This window comes from Mytilus edulis, chromosome 2, assembly GCF_963676685.1.
Source record: "Mytilus edulis chromosome 2, xbMytEdul2.2, whole genome shotgun sequence".
NCBI classification, from domain to species: Eukaryota; Metazoa; Mollusca; class Bivalvia; order Mytilida; family Mytilidae; genus Mytilus; species Mytilus edulis.
In genome coordinates this window covers 80288870-80306409 of record NC_092345.1, presented here as the reverse complement: position 1 = coordinate 80306409, position 17540 = coordinate 80288870, and the positions used below count along the sequence as shown (strand labels likewise).

The 17540-nt window shown below is 31.8% G+C and overlaps 1 protein-coding gene across 1 annotated transcript in view; it reads left to right on the top strand.

Moving 5' to 3' along the window:
• The first annotated feature begins 115 nt into the window (after window positions 1-115).
• Window positions 116-17540, top strand: part of LOC139513112 (bone morphogenetic protein receptor type-2-like) — a 35118-nt gene continuing 17693 nt past the window's right edge. The window contains exons 1-4 of the mRNA XM_071301290.1: window positions 116-254; window positions 5227-5379; window positions 15622-15825; window positions 16615-16824. Of these exons, the coding sequence (XP_071157391.1) occupies window positions 209-254; window positions 5227-5379; window positions 15622-15825; window positions 16615-16824 (613 nt within the window). The 5' untranslated portion in view covers window positions 116-208. The remainder of the gene's footprint in view (window positions 255-5226; window positions 5380-15621; window positions 15826-16614; window positions 16825-17540) is intronic.

Genomic DNA, 17540 nt, shown 5'->3' with positions numbered 1-17540 from the left:
TATCGTGCTGTTTTAGGGATAAGAGACACTGAGATGACAGTGAGTGTTGCAATTTAATTGCATATTGATGCGGTCCTAACAAAACTGTGAAAAAAACACATTTGACAGGTGCACAGCTTACAAGCGTTTACATAACGCTGATCAAGAGTGAGGCACGACGTTGTTTAGTTTTCTGTGGAGAGAAAATGCTGCGAAATGAACTTGAAAAATGAAAGTTTATCAGCTGTGTGTGATTACATTGATTTCATTATGTGGTAAGTTTCTGTAAATATTAAATTTTGTTGGTACTGACAAGATTTTATACAGTGCAATTGTAACAGAAACCATTGATATGCACTGCAGATCAGTCAGACGGTGCAATGGCAACAAGTTTTTTTAATTGTGCTAAATATTTTAATCATTAGAAATACCAGATCTCAATTATAAATTGTCTGAATGATATGAATAGGGAATGCTAGGTTTCATTCTTTTATCAAAACAAAGAGAAATAAATTGAAAGTATACTGTGATTTGTTATTTGTGTATTAGCAGACAGGTAAACATTGAAAGGTCACAGTTTGTCGCCTGTCTAGACGATAGTTCGGAACAACTTTACATTTTACATATATTAACCCAATAATCAATGACCTGCATTAGATCAGAAAAATTATTTGACCAGGATCAGTATTTAGAATACACAAAACATTCTTTATTATTTTATTTTTAAATTGATAAGTGTAGATAAAAGAATAGTTCACTGAGTTTAATTTATCAGCCATATTTGGACATTTTTGTAAGATTTTTTTTAGTGTATTAGACATGTCAGACAGGAGGATTATTAATGATGTCAATTTACTTTTTTGCATGATAATGACCAAATTGATTGGTTAAAGATTAAATTTATAGCAATAAAACTGCCAATTAATTAAAAGAAAATTTACTTTTTTTTATAGTAATAAATTATTTCAATATTGTAAAGTGGGTCCTGGGATACAATCCATTTTACACTGCAATGAGATACATATATAAAATTGATAGGACTGTAGTTCTGTGTATTTTTTTATTTATTTAAATAGAACGTTTTATTATGATTCTTTAAGAACTTTACAAAGAGGCATGAACCTGACATAAAATTGGAATCTCACATATACATTGTATATGTAAAATTTAAATAAGGAAAATTGACATGATTGCCAGTGAGACAACTACAATAACATATGTACATGTACAGTAGGTACTGCATGGCCTTCAACACCAAACAATGAGTAAAACCTATACTGTATTGTAAGCCATATAAAATACTTGAATGACAAATTGGGAAAGAAACAACATGATTTACATGTATGATATAAAATTAAAATGTAAAAAAAAAAAAAAATGGCATCCAGAAACCAAGGACAACAATCCTTACTTGGAACATATACATAAAGAATGTGGCAGCTAGGTTAACATCCCAATTATAACATATATTTTGTCACTTGTGTTATCATTTTTAAAATGTAATATTTTAGTCAAAACTTTAATCTGTACATTACATGTATATATATGTACATTTTGTACATACATGTACATAAAATTGAGAATGGAAATGGGGAATGTGCCAAAGAGACAACAACCCGACCATAGAAAAAAAAACAACAGCAGAAGGTCACCAACAGGTCTTCAATGTAGCGAAAAATTCCTGCACCCGGAGGCGTCCTTCAGTATATATTTATATAAGTCTGAAAAGCAAACATGTACAACAGAGTTAGAATTAGATTTTTGTGCTGACAAATTTTTGTCCCACAACCTGACAACAAGATTTGAGCTGACACCTTTGACACACTACAGCACCAATTGCTTAGTCTTATGTCCAGCTCTCTAGACCACTCAACCACATCCACTGTATTAAAAAATAACTTCCAAAATCTTAGTCAATGTAACCTTGTCAGGTAAGGCAAATCTAGAGATAGACATAAGAATTTGAAAGACGTGTGTTATAAGATTTTGTAGATGTAAAAAAAATTATTTTAACAATGTATTTTTATTTGTCAGCAATCTAAATTACAAAATTTATATACATGTACATTTACATACTGTATGCAATAATGATTGATAGCAGGTACATGTACATTTTGTACATTGTATATGAAAAATATATTGGGTAGCTTAACTAAATTGATGTACAAATGTAAACATGGGTAAATCTCAGCAAGTAGTGTGTCATCCAATTGACAGTACAATGTAGGTCAATTATTGTGTCCAAGTACCTTATAACCTAATTTGTTTTACTCATCACTTCAGGTTAGAGTCCAATAGATTTAGTTCTTAGCATGGTTATTGTACATGTGTATGTATAAGATTATGAAGACTACATAGATGTTATTACATAACCAAGGGAGATATACATTTACATGTACAGTACAAAAAATGTATAGCCTTATTCAAATATTTGGTATTTATATGCGCCTTCCAGTGCCGTAGCCGAGGGGGCATAAAGTTTTACCCTTGTCAGTCTGTACCTTCCAAAATTGGTTTCCATTCACGAACTGGAGTTACATGTACCTTCAACCAAATGTTTTGAAAATTATATAATGCTAAACACCACAAAACACAGATTACGTTTGAATTTGGTGGTGTCAGTTTGTCACTTAAGATTCTATCGTTTCACATTCAATTTCATGCCCCATAAACAAATGTTTAAATTGGTGAAATTTTTCCTTCTCTTACATCATGTTCATGTATATTAGTTTGCCTAAATTAATGTTATGAAACTTATTCACAATGCTTATTACATGTACCTCAAAACAGATCAAGTTTGAATTTTAGTGGCATCACTTTAATCATTCTAGAGTTATGTCCCTTTACAAATGAAAAAAATGCTGAATTTTTAGTATCCTTTCTCTAACTTAAGTTTGCCTCAACCAAATGTTATGGAACTTATACACAATGCTTATTACCACAGAATACAAACAAGTTTGAATTTTGGTAGCATCACTTTTACCGATCTAGAGTTATGCCCTGTTACAAATTATGGAAAATTTACTTAATTTTTCGTTTCCACATGATTATGGTGATATAGTTCTCTGTGGTTCCATTTTAGATAATTTTAACTATATTTTCTGCTATAAATATAAAATATGAGATTTGCTCAAATACATAATTTTAATATTTTGTATTAACAGTCTTTTTTGTGACTTGCTTGTGCCAACATTTTTTTTATGATTTATAATTATAGATCTTGTTTAAGAACGTGTATATGTAGGATTAAATAGTGTCCCCCAAGAAATGATGTCCCATGGACAAAATTTCACAGATATAACCTATGAAATTTGGTCCAGGACATAATTTTATTATAAAATATTGTCCCCTTCTATGTAAAAGTGTCCCTTAACAAGAGATTCTATTGTGACCTTCGTTGGACATTTTTTCATAATGAAATCATGTCCATATTGCATAAAAGTCTTGCCTGACCTATAGTTGTTTTAAATGTTTGTGTCATTTTGGTCTTTTGTGGATAGTTGTTTCATTGGCAATCATACCACATCTTTTTTATATTGTCTAATACCAAAAAAAATATTTAACAAAAAATAATAAGACTAATTTGACTTTTGTTTTTAAATAAACAACAGGAATCTATGAACTGTTTTAACATCTTTGAATTACAAGTTTTAATGTTTTCTCTTGTGTTTTTTTGTCAACATGTATATAATACATTTCATTGCTTTTAATTTGAAACTGCTTTACCTTCCTTCCAAATGATCTTCTATCATTATTTTCAAACTCTGGAGGGTATTGATCATCACACAGAAAGTCATATAGCTGTTTATATTCACCACTTTCCATTTTTGTTTACATCTGTGTTGTCTTTATTTAAATTTCAATTATGATTTAACTAATTGATTAAAACATTTCAATGATTGCTAAATTATTTCCCTTCTTTAGGGACAGAAAAAAATAGCTACACTATGAAATATTGTCTTTTGTGACATATTTTTATAAAACATCCATGAAACTATGTGCAAGTACTAGGGACAATTTTTCACTTAGGGGGACACGATTTTATAGTTAAAAAATGTGATATTCTGTCCCATGAACAAAATTTCACAGATGAACTGTGAAATAATGTTCTAGAGGACACAATTTCATGGGACACTTTTTTGGCTTACATATACACCTACATGTAGCATAAATAGTCCTGATGTTATAATCAAGATAAGGCATTTTAATAAAAAAATTTACTAAAAAATCTGATTTACCAATGTTAGTCAGTTTTGTAAAGAATATACATATATATCGTATTAATGTTCTCAATACATTGCAATATTGTGCTTTTTAAATTCAAATTCAATGTAACTTGTAATGTATAACTGACCACTTTTCAAGTTGAGATCAAAATTAATATCTGGTGAACATTTGTTTAATACATGTGAACTACAGGGTGTTGGATCATCTTTACATTCATGAAAATGCATTTGTCAGGAAAAGTTAAATTAATTACAGTAATAAGTTAAATTAATTACAGTAATATATACATGTAAAATTGGGAATACCGGTATGTCAAGGAGACAACAACCTGACCAAAGAGCAGGCCACCAATGGGTCTTAAACACAGAGAGAAAATCCCACATTTATGTATGAAACAGACTTCCAACAGTCTGCAGACACAATTTTGACTTATTTTTTTATTTTTTTAAAGCTAAAATATCATCATAAATTTAGTATCATGAATTTTTAATAAATTACACATTAGAAGATCAGCTTGGCCAATTACCGGTACTCTTTATGCTTTATTTTCTTTGGATAATCTTTTCATCAAAGTCCATATCTTTGGTAAATTTTAGATGCATAAATCATCTCTACTTGCAAGCAGACACTCAATTTTATAATCATTATTTAGACAAAAAAATCTATTTGACCTACATAAAGTGTACCTTTAAAAGTTTAACTTGTGTACATGTACATATTTAGTATTAGGTATCAGCTTATCTTAACTTTCTTTCAAAAAATCTATTAGCAAGTACAGCTCAGAATACAGACAAATTTTTGGTTATTTTTTAAGGTGAATTGTTACCTCTGATCATCATCTCATGATCAGATATACCAGTTTAATTTATAATCAAAATTCTCACATATGACAAGATATTAATTTGTTAGGGGACATATCATTTTAGTTTACCAGAATTATCAGTCATGAAATCATATATAACTAATTTTAAATAATTGATAAGTTATTTAAATCAGCCCCTCTCCAATGTATAATTTTAGAAGAATGTTCTGGCAGAGTGTGCATTTCAAGCCATCCCAATGAGAGAGAACTACCATTGGTTAAGTCTCCTACAGTCCGTTGCCATAGTGATTACCAATCATGTTTTACAAGATGGGATTCAGTAAATGAAACAGAAACTATAACTGAGCAAGGTAAATATGGTAGACCTTCATGGTAAAACAAAATGGAGATATATTTATTGTACAAAATGAACATTTTTTTTTTAATTTTTTTTTTTAAGATTGGAAAAAATTCTGTAGTCAAAAGAAACAAATATAAAGGTCTTGAAGCTCAAGGGTGATTATGGATTTAATGACACATTTGCATTATTAAGAATAATTGTGTGCTTAAGTATCCAGTAATACAACTATTTGTTTCAAGACCTGTCTCAGTGGTTGGAAATGAAGTGCCTAAACAATTTTGCTAGAACTGTATTTGAGGAAATATTCAAAAACTTCAGAGTATGTGGACCAAAATAAAAATGTACATGTCATGTTTATTATATAAATTATACACCTGATACATGTACCCTGCCAAAGTATCCTATGATATTTCTAGCCATATTAAACTTGTTTGTCAGATTTTTACAGTACATGTATGTCTTAATGTTGTCCTAGGAGAGGGTTGAGTGCCCACAAGCAAAATTAATTCTGCTACATTCTCTGTACCTGTCTTTGGTAAGAAATTTGTAACTTATTTGTTGTTGTTGGATGCTTATAATCTGCCTTAGTTGGTTTTTAGTTTTCTCTTTTGAATTCATTTACATTTACACCTTACCAGGATCTTTTATAGCTTTCTATATATATATATATAGTATAGGTTTTGGTCATTGTTGATTATTGTATAGTCTCCTATACAAAAAGTATACATGTAGTTGTTTATATCCTAGTTCTTTGGTCAGGTGGATAGTTACATGTATCTGATTGGCATTCACAGAATTCAATGAAAACATATTGCACATGTCAAGTAAACATCAAGTCATAATATAAGATCACATAAAAGAGGAATGAGAATGGGATAAATATAAGGACTAGTAGAACTATAGCTATCTGTGCTACAACAACATACTGCTGATAAAATAGAACATTGGATTAAAACTGCAAATTTTGGCTGAACAAAAGCAGGTAGAGTTAACTCCATTTCCAAGTTAATTCGTCTGAAATATCTGTTTTTATCAAATTTCACAGTTTTTGGTTATCTTGATTATAGATACATTTAATTTGTAGCCCTTGACAGATGATTTTTATCAAATTTTAAATTTGTATCAGAATATAATACATGTCATGCATATAGATAGAGCAAAAATGTAAGCAGTAAATATCATCATGAATGATTATCAGCAAATCAAGTTCTAACAAATAAGTCTGATGGCTGAAAAGGTCAAATGACCCTTAATAATGCCTATATGAGTAATTGTCATTAAAAACAAGTTGTATCCATGTTTGTGGATTTTTTAGGAATAATAATATGTTAATACTAGCAAATGAGTCAATGTTTTCTAAAACCTTAAATCCAGCCCTTACAAAATGCAAGAGTAATTGCCCTTGAATGAACATTTTACCCCTTTTTTATGCATATATTGAATGAGATGCAAAATCTTGGGCTTCATGCTTTAATTGCAGAGATTTTTGCAAACTTAAACATTTTCACAACACAATCAATTATGGTAGACATATGCAAATACATGTGGATCTTTTTTGTGCATACATGCATGATATGAAAACATAAATTCAACCAAAAAAAATCAACAGGAAGATAAAAGATTGATAATTTTAAATTATTAGTTTGCATCTCTGCCCCGGCAACCTTTTTCGCTGTTGAAAAAATCCTAAAAATTGTCAAAAATTATTGAAAAGAGAAAGTCTGGTTCACCATTTTTTGTTCAGGCATGTTTGAGTTGACTGTTTTGTCTTGAAAATGAATAAAGCAAAATTATTCGGTACATCATCTTGCTTCAGATTCTATTATTTGTATACACATGCATGTTTTTAGGCCACATGCTAATAAAAAATTCACAGTGCAAAGAAATGAAATATATGGGTCAAGTAGAATAAAATTTTAATGGAAACAGGGAATGTGTCAAAGTGGCAACTGCCCAACCAAAGAGCATAAATCAGCCCAAGGTCAAAAATGGAATTTAAACACAGCAAAAAATTCGCACCTGGAAGGCCAGCTGAAGCCCCTTCAGCTGTCCCCTAAACTAAAATGTGTACTAGTGCAGAAAAATACATTTTTTTTCCTTGCCAACAGAAAAGGCAAATACATGTTAAAAAAAACTTTGTGCTTCTTCAAATATTAAAATTTATGGTGTTTATCTTTCATTTTTGTTTTGTTCACTTCTTAATCTGCAAAAAGTATATTTGTTTTTCTAAGTAGACAAATTGAAATTGTTGAAGATACAATGTACTATGATTTTAGGACATTTTGATTATTCTCGTTATAACAATAAGCTGTAGTTTTTGGAAACTCATTAGCTGCTTTGTAATAGATTTCTCTGTCAGTCTGCAATCCAGCCTGATCATACCATCAAGTCACCAGAAAACTATTACCAGAAGACAAATTAGTCTGAGATGTGAAATTTTCTTTGACAAAACACCTGATCATGTCTAATTATTGTACCAAAAGACTCATCACTGTTTCTAATCACATTTTTTAGCTATGTTACATAATTTCTTGGCAAGCATATATTCAATCATTGTAAAAAACAAGACATGAAAATAGTTTGCAGGTTGTAGTAGCTTGAATATATAATGGTTGTATTGTGCAGTTTACGGATAATATTTTAAGACTGAAATAGGGTTTATCAATATGACTGAAACCATCATTAATAACTCCTTATGCCTTAACAATTTTTTTGTATTTTGGCCATACAATAAAAATAGTCTGTAAAATAATGAATAGTAAATACAATCAGCAAAACCAGTATGCAAAATGTTGATATGACAGAAACCAGCAAATGACCCTTTATAGTACATTTGTACCCGTAGTAATTTTCTCAAATATGGCTATTAAAAAATATTATATTTGACCACTTTAAGTGTTTTTGTCTGTCACTCTATTACATGTATCTATAAGCAACAAATATTATTTGCAATTTACAAGATAATACATATTTTCCTGAAACAAAGACACATGTTAAAGTAGAGAAGCAGAATATATTAAAGGGATATTCAAACCCTTAAGTCAAGGTCAAACTGACAATGCCATGTCAAAAACAAAAACCACCAAAGATAAGCAACAGTTTACAAAACACAAGATAGAAAACTAAAAACTGAGCAACACAAACCCACTAAATATCAGGTGTGATCCCTGGTGCTCAGGAAGGGTAAGTAGATCCTACTCAACATACCCACCAAATATCAGGTGTGATCTCTGGTGCTCAGGAAGGGTAAGTAGATCCTACTCGAAAAAAAACCACTAAATATCAGGTGTGATCTCTGGTGCTCAGGAAAGGTAAGTAGATCCTACTCAACATACCCACTAAATATCAGGTGTGATCTCTGGTGCTCAGAAAAGGTAAGTAGATCCTACTCCACAAACCCACTAAATATCAGGTGTGATCTCTTGTGCTCAGGAAGGGTAAGTAGATCCTACTCCACATACCCACCAAATATCAGGTGTGATCTCTGGTGCTCAGGAAAGGTAAGTACAAAATGTAGATCCTACTCCACATACCCACCAAATATCAGGTGTGATCTCTGGTGCTCAGGAAGGGTAAGTAGATTCTACTCCACAAACCCACTAAATATCAGGTGTGATCTCTGGTGCTCAGGAAGGGTAAGTAGATTCTACTCCACAAACCCACTAAATATCAGGTGTGATCTCTGGTGCTCAGGAAGAGTAAGTAGATCCTACTCCACATACCCACTAAATATCAAGTGTGATCTCTGGTGCTCAGGAAAGGTAAGTAGATCCTACTCCACAAACCCACTAAATATCAAGTGTGATCTCTGGTACTGAGGAAGGGTAAGTAGATCCTACTCCACATACCCACTAAATATCAGGTGTGATCTCTGGTGCTCAGGAAAGGTAAGTAGATCCTACTCCACAAACCCATTAAATACCAGGTGTGATCTCTGGTGCTCAGGAAAGGTAAGTAGATCCTACTCCACAAACCCATTAAATATCAAGTGTGATCTCTGGTGCTCAGGAAAGGTAAGTAGATCCTACTTCACAAACCCACTAAATATCTGTGTGATCTCTGGTGCTCAGGAAAGGTAAGTAGATCCTACTCCACAAATCCACTAAATATCAGTGTGATCTCTGGTGCTCAGGAAAGGTACATGTAAGTAGATCCTACTCAACATACCCACTAAATATCAAGTGTGATCTCTGGTGCTCAGGAAAGGTAAGTAGATCCTACTTCACAAACCCACTAAATATCAAGTGTGATCTCTGGTGCTCAGGAAAGGTAAGTAGATCCTACTCCACAAATCCACTAAATATCAGGTGTGATCTCTGGTGCTCAGGAAGGGTAAGTAAGTAGATCCTACTCCACAAATCCACTAAATATCAGTGTGATCTCTGGTGATCAGGAAGGGTAAGTAGATCCTACTCCACATGTGGCACACATCTTTTTATTACATTCACATCATTTGAACTCTAGTCATAGTGGCAGATCCTTGTCTTATGTCTGACAGTCTGAGGATATTATTCAATTCAGGAGTATCATAATATAAATTGGCTGCTTAGTGCAGGGCCAGGAATTATATTTTTTGCAAGGAAATTAAAGAAGATTGAATAGGGGAAAAAAATGTACCACGTTTTTTATTTAATATAGAACAAAATCCTGGCATTGCAGACAAAACAATAATTTTATGGCCTTGATTACACTTGAAAAGCTGCATATATGAAAATGAATAATTTGTCTTCTAAAAGAAACTTTATTGCAAAATGATGAGAAAAATATCCTAATGGAATACTTTTGCTTTATGTGAACAGTAATGTGGCCTTTTAATAGGAGAATTTATACATTATTTTTTGTCTTATGCAATATCCACACTTTAATGACGTAAAATGGTGATGAACTTGAAGGTTTACAGCTATTGAATTTTCTGTAGTTCATCTAAGATTTAATGGACTTGAAAGAATTTCATGGGTTTTTTTTGCTGTAATCCTTGCTTGTTTTATTTGTAGCAAATTATAAATACTCTGTAGTCTATATATTATTGAGGATATTGCAATAACAACAACAAAATAGGAGTTTAGAGTATTTTTCCAGATGTGACAAGTCTAAATTTGCTAATTTTGCAATTTCCTTATTTAAAAAAGACTTGATTTAAGATTTGAGTTACAAATTAGCTACAATGCAACATGTATAGATTCTATGTTACATTGGGATTGGCAGTCTACTTCCTTCTAGCTTCAGATTTCTCTGATGAAACAAAATAATCATGGCAGTCCTTATTATCTTGAATTATATAATGATGTAATATGAGCAATATCTTTTTCATAAAAATCGCATGCCAGGTTGTAGATGAGAGATATATATTCACTGTTGTTAAATAAATTGGAACAGAATCAGCCTATTATATAATTTACATGTGTCAGAAATAATTACATCCCCTTTCAGCGAAAGTAATTTGTCACAACTTATAGGAGGACACTATGATCATGGGGACGATACTTTGATTCTCTATCTGCCAAAATTCTAAAGTCTAATGCAGCAAAAATAATTAACCTAAAACCTGAATTTTCTACTGACAAAACACATTTTTTCCCCACTTTTTAAATTTGTACTCAACTATTTTTCAACAGGAAATCCCCTTTGTAACCCTACATTGATTGCATAATGATTTGACTATTATGTAATTTTACTTTGCCAGGTTTAAGATAATTTTATCTGCTATTTCTTCTCATTAAATCCTTGGCTGGTGAGTGAAACGTTAGACAAAAATGACCTTTCAAGTTGTGACTGATTTGTATCTTTAATAGGTATTCATTTCCTTACAGCTATAGTTCTGACACAACAGTTAGATTCTACAAACTGAATCAGATTCTACAAAAAATTACAGGAACTTTATTGTGGGTCTCATTGGGGTCTCAGCCTGACGCAGGATTGCCGATTTTTTGTAAGCGTGACACGTGAAAGTCAAATTATTGTGTCGTGAAAACAGGAAATGGGGTCTAGCGGGACCCGGGACATGACAAAAAACGAGAATTGCTTACGTTAATAGTGTAAGTAGGATACAGGAATCTGACAAAACAGTAAGCGGAGGTCCGGGATCGGAATTCCCCAGTGAGACCCCCTTTATAAGTTTGTATGATGTAGAGACAGTCATAAGATTGTTTGAAGTAGTGACAGTCCTAAGATTGTATGATGTAGAAACAGTCTTCAGATTCTTTGAAGTAGAAACAGTCATAAGATTGTATGAAATAAAAACAGTCATAAGATAAGATTGTATGATGTAGAAACAGTCATAAGATTGAATGTTGTCCAGGCAGTCATAAGATTGTTTGTATTGATAATAATTACTCAATGGCTTTGTTCTTTAATACACAGTTGTGGCAGGATCGTCTATATGCCAATAATTCTGCTCATACCAGTGCTAAGGGCAAGCGCTGTCTTAAACTTGTAGTATGGAAGGTTTTTTTTTGCACTACATTGAAGTCCTTGCTGTGACTTGAAGATGAAGAAACAGCAATGAAAGAGATGGCACCAGAATTACTCTTAGCAGCACAAGTTTCTAGCTCAAACTTGTAATAAATTAAAATTCATCCAATAGTCTTATGACCGCCCATAAACCAAATGTGATACAAAGGCAAGGATTTCGTATTCAGGTCCAATAAGCATATAAGATTTAGAAATCTATCTTTGAAGTCTATAATAAAGTCATGATGTTGATGCTTCAACATCAGATTACTCTTTATTTGTGTGTATTATTACCAAATATTTTTGGTAATCATGTGCATATATGGTAATTAAAAGTTTTATTTTATATTAAATTTTTTTGTGGTAACGTTGTCAACTCCATTCTTTAAAATATTAAGCGTTTGATTTTTTTTTAAATTTATAATTTTGCTATCTGTCACCAAACAATTTCTTTCTTTTTTTTTTACAAAAAACTCATCAATAATGATATTCCCCCTTTTCCCTAACATTCATTTGTAAAAAATTGGTGCAATAAATTAAAGTGCAAAATTGAACAATAGTAACTGATAGTAAACTTATAAATAGTCTTACATAGGACAAGAGTAATTGGGAGGTATTGTCAGCTAATCTAGCTGTACAGTATACTGTGCATGAATCATGCTTTAGAAGTTTGTTAAAAATCCATATCAGTCTGGTATGTACTACAATCAATACTATTGAACACTATAGTCTGAGTCATCATGTCAACAAACTGAATTATATAATAAATGTATACACTTATTTCCACATAGTATGTGGGGGAATATAGTTGGGAATACCACTTTTTAGACAAGGTTAATAGATGACTTTAAAAATGCATATACAATTATATCACTTCCACAAAACTATGATAATGCATGTCATTATAACAAATAATATCAGTTCTTTAGTAAAAGTGGCATTATATTTTTATGAAAAAGGCTTTATTGGGGTTAGGACAAAAGCCCCCTGACAAAACAGTTTAGATAAAATATTCAGATAGCATATATACATATCTAGAAAATAAGGATAAAGAGCACATTTGTTTTTATACGACCGCAAAAAATTTAATTTTTTGGTCGTATATTGCTATCACGTTGGCGTCGTCTTCTGCGTCGTCGTCATCGTCGTCGTCCGAATACTTTTAGTTTTCGCACTCTAACTTAAGTAAAAGTGAATAGAAATCAATGAAATTTTTACACAAGGTTTATGACCACAAAAGGAAGGTTGGGATTGATTTTGGGAGTTTTGGTCCCAACATTTTAGGAATTAGGGGCCAAAAAGGGCCCAAATAAGCATTTTCTTGGTTTTCGCACTATAACTTTAGTTTAAGTGACTGGAAATCTATGAAATTTTGACACAAGGTTTATGACCACAAAAGGAAGGTTGGGATTGATTTTGGGAGTTTTGGTTCCAACAGTTTAGGAATTAAGGGCCAAAAAAGGGCCCAAATAAGCATTATTCTTGGTTTTCGCACAATAACTTTAGTATAAGTAAATAGAAATCAATGAAATTTTAACACAAGGTTTATGACCACAAAAGGAAGGTTGGGATTGATTTTTGGAGTTGAGGTAACAACAGTTCATGAATTAGGGGCCAAAAAGGGGCCCAAATAAGCATGATTTTTGGTTTTTGCACCATAACTTTAGTATAAGTAAATAGAAATCTATGAAATTTAAACACAAGGTTAATGACCATAAAAGGAAGGTTGGGTTTGATTTTGGGAGTTTTGGTCCTAACAGTTTAGGAATAAGGGGCCCAAAGGGTCCAAAATTGAACTTTGTGTGATTTCATCAAAAATTGAATAATTGAGGTTCTTTGATATGTCGAATCTAACTATGTATGTAGATTCTTAATTTTTGGTCCCGTTTTCAAATTGGTCTACATTAAGGTCCAAAGGGTCCAAAATTAAACTTAGTTTGATTTCATCAAAAATTGAATAATTGGGGTTCTTTGATATGCCGAATCTAACTATGTATGTAGATTCTTAATTTTTTATCCCGTTTTCAAATTGGTCTACATTAAGGTCCAAATTGTCCAAAATTAAACTTAGTTTGATTTTAACAAAAATTGAATCCTTGGGGTTCTTTGATATGCTGAATTTAAAAATGTACTTAGATTTTTAATTATTGGCCTAGTTTTCAAATTGGTCCAAATGGTGGTCCAAAATTAAACTTTGTTTGATTTCATCAAAAATTGAATAAATGTTTTTAGTTTTCAAATTGGTCTACATTAAGGTCCAAAGGGTCCAAAATTAAACTAAGTTTGATTTTAACAAAAATTAAATTCTTGGGCTTATTTGATATGCTTTATCTAAATATGTACTTTGATTTTTGATTATGGGCCCAGTTTTTAAGTTGGTCCAAATCAGGATTCCATATCAAGTATTGTGCAATAGCAAGAAATTTTCAATTGCACAGTATTGCACAATAGCAAGAAATATCTAATTGCACAATATTGTGCAATAGCAATTAATTTTCAATTGGAGTTATCTTTCTTTGTATAGAATAGTAGTTGATAATATATGTTGGAAATTTGCCAGACATGACTATGATGTCATTTTCTATTTTTATTTGCCAATAAATTTATGTAAATAACTTCATTGGAAATTTGCCAATATAAAATGTTGCTGATGAAGTTTTTTTTATTGTTTTATACAATAAACAATGTATATTCACTTTTACTACCAACCAATCTTTACCATTCAGTGATAACAAGCACTTTATTTTACATTTTAATATTTTATGATGTATTTAAAAGAGTAGTTATTGTTGCAAACTCCATTAGAAATTTGAATTGATATCAGTTTTGGAAAAAGGGAAACGGGGATGTGAAAAAAAGGGGGGGTTTAAATTTTTCTCATTTCAGATTTCATAAATAAAAAGAAAATTTCTTCAAACATTTTTTTGAGAGGATTAATATTCAACAGCATAGTGAATTGCTCAAAGGCAAAAAAAAACTTTTAAGTTCATTAGACCACATTCATTCTGTGTCAGAAACCTATGCTGTGTCAACTATTTAATTTTAGATTTAAAAAGTTTGAAGAAGAAATCTTTAATTGATTTGTAAAATCTTGACATTTGTTTTGTGTAAAAAAAAACCATGTAATGTCAAAAATTTGATCACAATCCAAATTCAGAGCTGTATCATGCTTGAATATTTTGTCCATACTTGCCCCAACTGTTCAGGGTTCGACCTCTGCGGTCGTATAAAGCTGCGCCCTGCGGAGCACCTGGTTGTAATATGCAGAGTTATAAAGAAATCGAAGAAATAGAACATATCAAAGAGAAGTTCTTCCACAGAAGATGATGTCTTTATTGTCTATATTGTCCTTTCTTTGTTAATTTTTTTTATAATCAGAGTTATGCATTCACTCATAACATTTTCGGGAGGGGTATAACAGCTTGCATCAAAATAAGGTCACACTGACCCACAATTTTTAAATTGATTGAAATATAAGTATTTTACACCTTGTTGATTTTGTCTCGCTTCCATGAAGTGAAAAAAGCAAGACCTAAGTATGCTGTTTCTAGCCATGTTAACAATGTACTAGTTTGTGATTAGGTCAGTTGATTGGGAACCACTAGTATAGGTCAGTGATATTTTATGAAGTTGTATAAGCATTAGCACATCTCCTTTTCATGGAGACTTTTGCTTAGTTCACATGTTTGAATATATTGCAATTTTGATTTCAGCAATTGCATTATGCTATCAAAATTACAAAAAAAGTGAGACATATCTCTGTTTTGACCGTAATGCTGCATAAGTTTATTTTATATTTCAGGATGTTTGAATGTGGGATCACATGATATCTGTGCACGGTCAGACTGTATTGAACGGATAGATGGCACCACTAGTCACAATTTTTGTTGTTGTTACACTGATCTCTGTAACCAGAACTTTACCAAGGTTACTGATGTTGAGTACAAACAGATAACAGCCAAGAAAAAGGTGGACTCCTGGGACAGTAGTCAAAAGAAACTCACAAGTATATACCATATTAGGAAATTAAAATATTGAAGTCTTTTTTCTTAAAATGTTTAAGGGACTTTAGCTGTCAAATTCATGTTCATTGATTTTACTCAAATTCTCACATTGGACTTGTAACATATATATTGAAACGTATATCCAAATTATAAAAAGTCTAAACTAAACAATTTATGATGCATGTAGGCGATAATTTGTATCAGCATTTCATGTGTATTTTAGTCTAGACCTGAAGGCTGCCAACTAAACTAAAATTATTATTTCATTATTTCACTTTCATTAATAATTGAACAAACAGACAAAAAATCATATTTTAATTTTGTTCATATCTTGTAGCTGATTCCCCTGTACTGATTTTATACCATAATGATATATCTAGAAAAAGATGGGTGGAAAAATGCCTTGATTATTTGGTTGGTTGCCCTGATTTTCATGTATATACTCTTTAAGGATAATTTTGCTGTCTCAATACGTTCAGTAAAAGTAAATTATGTTGGATGGCAAACACCAAATGATTGCAGTCACTGTCTCAATGGATCAGATGAACAATCTAAAGGGTAAAAGGGACCACCATCTTAAACATAATAACGTCATACATTTGTGCATATAAAAATCGATCAAAGATACTATCAAATTCTATTTATATTCTACCAACAATAATAAAGGAACTTAACGAGTTACTTTCCAGACTGAGGCCAGTAGGTAATTTCCTAATACATGTAGCAATATAATGTGAAAGCTTTAATTTCCTAACAAAATTCTAAAGTGCAAATTTCTATTTTAATTTCAGAAAATGCTTACAGTTTACAAACCAGATGTGGGTACCATGATAATAGTAGACAGGAATCTAATAGCAGCATGGACTATGAAGTTGACCAGTTACCAGGAACATTATTAAAGGATGGTTCAACAGTTCTGTGCCCTGGTGATGATTATTGTTTTACAGTATGGCAAGTCCTCAATAAAGAAAATGATACAGAAATCCGCATTATAAAACAGGGTAAATTTTGACATAACAAACTTTGGACTGCTGATATGGGAAGCTATGAGGTAATCTTTATCTCTCCATCATCAAGTCTATCTCTTATCATTTCTTTAACTTTTGAAACACTTTGACAGAAACTATGATACTTAGTATGACTGTTCTCTACAAAGGAAATTGTCACAAATATTAAGGTGCAGATGTCGTTGTTCCGTATCATTGAAATGCATTTGTTCTTGTGTAGGTTGTTGCACCCACAGTAAAATAAGCTTTTGGGGATTTGATATTTACCTATCTAAGAACCATAAAATTGAGAAAGGAAATGGTGAATATGTCAAAGCGACAACCACCCGACCATAGAGCAAACAACAGCCGAAGGTAACCAATGGGTCTTCAATGTAGCGAGAATTCCCGCACCCGTAGGTGTCCTTCAGCTGGCCCCTAAAATATGCATAATAGTACAGTGATAATGGACGTCATACTAAACTCCGAATTATACACAAGAAACTAAAATTTAAAATCATACAAGACTAACAAAGGCCAGAGGCTCCTGACTTGGGACAGGCGCAAAATTGCGGCGGGGTTAAACATGTTTATGAGATCTCAACCCTCCCCCTATACCTCTAGCCAATGTAGAAAAGTAAAACAATAACAATACGCACATTAAAATTCAGTTCAAGAGAAGTCCGAGTCTGATGTCAAAAGATGTAACAAAAGAAAATAAATAAAATGAC